Genomic DNA, 6000 nt, shown 5'->3' on the forward strand with positions numbered 1-6000 from the left:
TAATAATGTACATTTAATACCGTAGCCTTTAAAAAATGAATAATTTGATTGTCGTGTATTTGACTCTCTATAAAAAATATTTCTCATGCATACAACCCCGACCCAATATTATATTTTCAGTGACAATACCACTGACATTGCATTGTTAACAGAATTACTACTTTTAACTAGTCTATAAGACACATTTACTCCAATAAAATGAACTATGATTTAGCTCAGTCATATAGTATTTGCAATAACACAGAACTGACATTTGACATACATAAACTCAAAATGTGAGACAAATCACGTATTTTCTGATAATTCTTGATTGAATCACGTATTTGAATAAACATTAAACATATCTAAAAGTTTAATCGTAACATTAACCAATTCAAAATATATTCAGATGGTAATGAGCATATTAAGGTATCAGTGCTGTAGATGAATTTTAAATCTTAAACCTTTCCAAGTTAATAATTAGATATATATCACACACACACACACACACACACACACACACACACACACACCCCATATCATCATCTTTCTAGAGTGACATGAGATACAGCATGAGAGTTTAGTTTATAACTGAAAGCCATTCCTAGTCTATGCAACAAAGGCATTCCAGCCATTCTGATTTGGTTAATTTTATCAGAGTTACATCTGAATAGTATTTCCTTTAGAAGGAAAATGTAGTTCTGAAAAACAGAGTGTATTATAACAGACTGAGATGTTTCAGAAGAATTTACAAATAAAAGGGAAGAGAATGAAAACAGCTGAGATACCCCAGGGAGGTGAAGGTGTGTTGCTAGATTCCGAACAACGTCTTCGGTCAAGTCAGAATGCTCAGAATCCCAGACTAGACCGATTGTCACAATCTCGGGGCAATTCATTAAAACACGGCGGATTTTTATTTTTTGGCCACAGTTACTCTAAAGAAAAATACAAAAGGCACGTTTTGAAATTGTTGAAACAGATATGTCACAGGTAGTGCCTTACAGAGTTTGTATTATGAAATAAGTCTTAAAATTTACTGGAAATTTATTTATTCAGCATACTAAAATGAACTTTGAACAAACTATTTGTCTTAATTATTGATTAAACATGAAGTTTATTTTAAGTCAGAGTATTTTTCTTTGGTTTTTTGTAAATCTGTTAAAACAAGAATTCAACCTGAAAAAATCAGAATCTCTGAAGTCATTAATAGTATTTACATGACAAAAGAACGGTACCATTTGTAACGTTTACTTAAAGAAAAAACAACTTATTTAGTCTTTAGTCAAATGATAGATTTCAGAAGCTTAAAAAAATTTATCAACTTAAGTTACCTTAAATTCTTCACAAAGTTAAGTTTTTAAAGAAATGGTGATGAGATAAATAGCTCACATGGTATAGTTACCTAAAATAATATTGAAAAAATAAATTCTTAAAATTAATTCCGTATCTAACTAGTATTTTCCATAATAATTTCTGGATGTCTATTTTCAAACTTACAAACACAGAACCATACTAATATCCTCCAAATCATACTTACAGGGCATTTCCTATAGTCATCAGTAGTATTTGCTGCTTGCAGCAATTCTGCAAACATTTCAGGCCTAAAACGTTCATGTCTTTCCATCATTCTTTCAACTTCATTGCTATAAAAGAAAAAAAGCAGTCCCAAGTCTGGCTTATGAACTTCAAAATGATCTGATAAATTATGCATGAAAAATATTAAGTTATCAGTATAGGTATGATTGCTTTTTCTGTCTTAAAATATGTTTTTGTCTAAAAACGTAACCATAAATTTCCATAACGTGAAAAAGCATCGTAGTTGGCAGGACAAGATAAAGATTGGGTCAAGAAATAGAAGAAAATAACACAAAATTATAGCACTGTTTGGAAATACATGAACGAGATAAGATGCTCCATCTGAAGTCAAATGTTTCTTTTACATTATTACTTAAATAATTACTGAGGGACTTGAGTTGAAACATGGGCCTGACAAGAATGAGAAATCGTCGGGAAAGCCTCCTTTCTGACCTGAAGCCCCGGAAACAGAGTTATGGTTTTCCGCTACGAGACGGGCCTGTGCACAGGAAGCAGGCATCACCAGGGAAGCTGCGTAAGCCAGGCCGTGCCTCCTGCTTCTGTCACGGACGCTAATCATTACGGCCAGGCAGGCATCTGGGCCCCTTTTTATTCAACCTCCCCTCAAGTCAAATGTTTACATATTGAGGTATCAGGTCTCTTTAAACAGCTATTAAACATTTCCAAAAAGAAAAGTAATGTAAACTCTGATACTGTTACTAGTTTCCATTCTAGATGCTCTGGTTCTACGTAATATAACTAACTGTCCAAGAGCTGGATATTTTAACGTTCAATGGTTTCAATGCCAGACAATACCCAATAACAACTGGAAGTGTCCATTCTTGTAAAGCACTTCACAGGTATACAGCAAGCACCACAGCCGACAGGCTCATCCTAACTGCTGATAGCTGTGCAGAACTCACAGCATCCGAGCAGTGGTTGGCCCAACAAATGGTGAATTTAAAATGAAACCAGACCTAAGTTTCAATCTTAGTTTGTCCATTTACCAGATCAACCTTATTAAATCTATTTCATCATCAATAAAATGGTGTTTTTGTTAAAAGTGACAATTTACTTAAAGCCTAGAACGTAGTAAAAGCACTCAATAATTGGAGTTCAATACTAAAAACCAATAAACTGAGAGATTATTAGAATTCAAAGTGTGAGCTCCTGCAGTTTGTGGGCGCTCTGACAGAGCTCTGCTTCTCATTACAGAGGAGACTGCCTCAGAGCACTGTCATTTTCCCCAGGGTTTCAAGGAGACACAGTTTTACAATTCTTTGTGCAGTCTCTCCTTGTTCATCTTACTGTTCATACAAAGTAAAAAAAAATGGGGCTCCAGATAACTGCAGTTTAGGAAAAGTTTTTCTTAACCAATGTTCTCCAAATCTGTATATATAAGAAAGATATGAAACACACCCAAATGACCAAATTGTTATTATTCAATAATCTTTAAGAAATAATGTGCTATATCCAAAAAATCTGGGAAGTTTAATAACAGAATGAAATGGATGAGCAGAGGATATTCACTTTGTACAATGGTAAAAATATTGGTAGCATTTAGTAACTAACTGTTGTACTGACATATTCAGAATGAGAATAATCGATCCACATATTGCTTTTGTATTAAAATATCTGCAAACATTTATGATGTCATTCAATGTTTATCAAAATCAAATATTTGTACTCTCCAATGCCTGTTAGAAAGTGTACAAATAATTCTCATTACGTAAAGTCTAGGGATCATTTTTGGATCCCTCACCAGCTGTTTCACGGGCAGTCAGGGAGGGAGCTGGCAGCAAGCAAGGCGAATTTTTATTTCAAGTGACTGCTGAGGCATTAAATGCAATAAACCTAATGGAGGGTTATTTCCATTTTTTCTGTCTTTTCTGCCTACCCTAGCTTCCATCAGCATGAAAGTACACAGTGGAGATGACAGGAAACGTGGCTACTACAAAGTGAAGGCCTTTGCAAAAATGAAGAAATCATGGGTAGCTCCTTTTACCACTGAGCTTGTCATTTTAAGCTCTCCTTCAAAGTTCCAAAATCATGCTATAAATATAAATGAATTGACTAATATTTTGTACATGTCATTTGGCTAACTCAGAAATATCCAACTGAGACAAACACCACTTAGCACCTCTGGCAGTGGCGTATTTGTTAGTCCCAGACAGAGAGCAGACATTCACATATGTTCTGGTTTTATGAACGAAATGCTCAGTCCGTTAAGTGTGCTCCTAAATCTGTGGTAAAGGTGCTTTCACAGGTTCTTACCATAGGGCTGTTGTCGAAATGTACCGCACAAATTCTGTGAAAGGCAGAGGATCCGACGATGCGCCACAGCTACGACACACACACTGCAGGAAAAACATGCATTTAATGGACCAGCTATAAACGTAAATACGAGGTCTCCTAAGAGGGGAGCCGCCTCACCTGCTCGTACAAGGTCATGGCAAACTTCCGGTGAGTGACACAGGACTTAGACGTGCACATGTCTGCGTCTCTGCTTGGCACTATGTGAAAATGGATCCTCTCCAATATATTTTCCTAGTTTAAACATCAGAAGACAGATGAGTTGTGAATCTGGCAGAGGACACTTCAAAGTACATTTTTTAACTTTACAAATTTTAAAACCTTTTTAAGATTTTCCACTGTGTTAAACTTAGGGAGGCCATGCATATTGTCAGCTTTTCAGCTTTCCTCTTTAATCGACACTTCAAATGTTTAATTATTCACCTTTTGTAGTGTTAGCTTTATAAAAAATTTAATGAAAGAAACACTATAACATATGATCTTAATAAAGATTTTAAAAATTCTTTAAAAAATCAACTCTTGATAGCTGACATCTAGAATTTAATGTAAGAAAACATAGTTTCCTATGTTTTCAGCATTCTCACAATGAGAAAAAGCAGTTAATTGTTTTTTGAAAATCCTACGTGGATCATCTGGATAGTCTCTATAACTTACATCAACATACCAGTGACAAACGCCAATGATAACACCTGCCCTGACACCTAAGGCAAGGAATCTGATCTGAAACACATTTCATCGGGAAGCTGAGATTTCTAATACAGATCAATAAGCATATTTCTTTAACAAATAATCCTTTTTACCAAAGCTTAAAAAATGGATTCTTTTGATTAGCTGGCATCTCAGGGCATTTAAAAGCATTCACTAATTTAAGCCTGGAGATCTAGATAGTCCATGAATTATCATAGCATGTATTAATACATTTCATTAAATGAAACTATAAAGATCAGTGTTCTGCCAAATATATTTATCTTTTAAGCAATGGATCCATTATTAACATGAGAAATGTGAAAAGCGTATTGCATGACTGTGTGCTGTTTTGACACATTTTAATCACAGTGACAAGTGTGCTAAACAGTGTACTAGTCAAGCTGTCCATCGAGGAAACACTAAAGTGCTCAACAAACAACAGTAACAACACACAAGTGCCCAATGGATTCTACAGAATTCAGAGAACTGATTGGCGTGCTTTGATCACATCTTATCTCCTAGGCGTGACAGGTTGAACCTCAACAAATGACAAGTTAGCAATGTTTTAAATATTCCAGGACCTTGAGCAAAGGCTATAAAAACAGGATTTAAAAGACTTGTTTGAAGACCAGAATGCAATCATCTCACTAGGAGGGAAAATTCTGGAGGAAGCAAAGAGATAAGCTGGAGTTTAACTATAGGAGCCTCACATGTCAGAAGAGAGTCTGGGTTTGAATCACAGAAATATCTGAAGAGCGAGCACTAATCGGAAGAAAATTATATTAATCTGGTGGCCATTAAAAAACAGACTGTAAGGCGGAAAGGATGCTGGCAAGGAGGCTTACATAAGCTGAGTGGAGGCCTAAGCCAGGAACAAGCGGTGGCAGGGAAATAACATGGCAAGGAAAACCTTGAAAGGGTTTCTGCTGGAAGAACTCCAGAATTTGCTGAGTAGACACAAGACTAAGAGAAGAAATGGTTACGTGTTAAACATGGGTGCTACCGTATCACTGAAACACTGAATAACTACATACACGTTCTGGAAGGGGCCCCAGGCCCGTTACGGATCACAGGAACGCCCCACTCACGAATGTGGAGGTGACAGAGTTAGAACACCCACCGCAGGCAGTGAGCCAGCGGGGGCGAGGGGTGTCAGAAGTGCTGCCCTGAGGGCTGCTCACCAAGGGCCTCTCGCCCCCAGGCACTCATCTCCCGGAAGCTACAGCTGCCCTGACCAGGCGACACTGACTCCATGATGGAGTTTAACTGAATGAACCTGCTGCTCCGACGAATACATCTGAAAATACTCGTATTCCAGTAGCCTAACATTCAACAAAAATTAGAGCAGCACAGATGATCAAAACCAAAAGTCCACAAAACACAGATGGCTTTCAACGGAGCACTGAAGGAGGGACCCGAGGTGGATCAGGTCGGATCCTTTTCCAC

At 37.0% G+C, this 6000-nt stretch overlaps 1 protein-coding gene across 5 annotated transcripts in view; it reads right to left on the minus strand.

Annotated features, from left to right (window-relative positions):
• The window catches only part of USP53 (ubiquitin specific peptidase 53), a 44551-nt gene that overhangs the window by 21546 nt on the left and 17005 nt on the right, over positions 1–6000 (minus strand). For 4 of the 5 annotated variants that reach the window (XM_074338559.1, XM_074338561.1, XM_074338558.1 and 1 more), the window contains 4 exons: positions 3988–4101; positions 3829–3911; positions 1517–1622; positions 768–914 (listed from right to left, as the gene is read on the minus strand). In XM_074338559.1, coding sequence (XP_074194660.1) covers positions 768–914; positions 1517–1622; positions 3829–3911; positions 3988–4101 — 450 coding nt within the window. The remainder of the gene's footprint in view (positions 1–767; positions 915–1516; positions 1623–3828; positions 3912–3987; positions 4102–6000) is intronic. The other variant, XM_074338560.1, reaches the window with a different exon arrangement.

This window comes from Rhinolophus sinicus, linkage group LG07, assembly GCF_036562045.2.
Source record: "Rhinolophus sinicus isolate RSC01 linkage group LG07, ASM3656204v1, whole genome shotgun sequence".
NCBI lineage: Eukaryota > Metazoa > Chordata > Mammalia > Chiroptera > Rhinolophidae > Rhinolophus > Rhinolophus sinicus.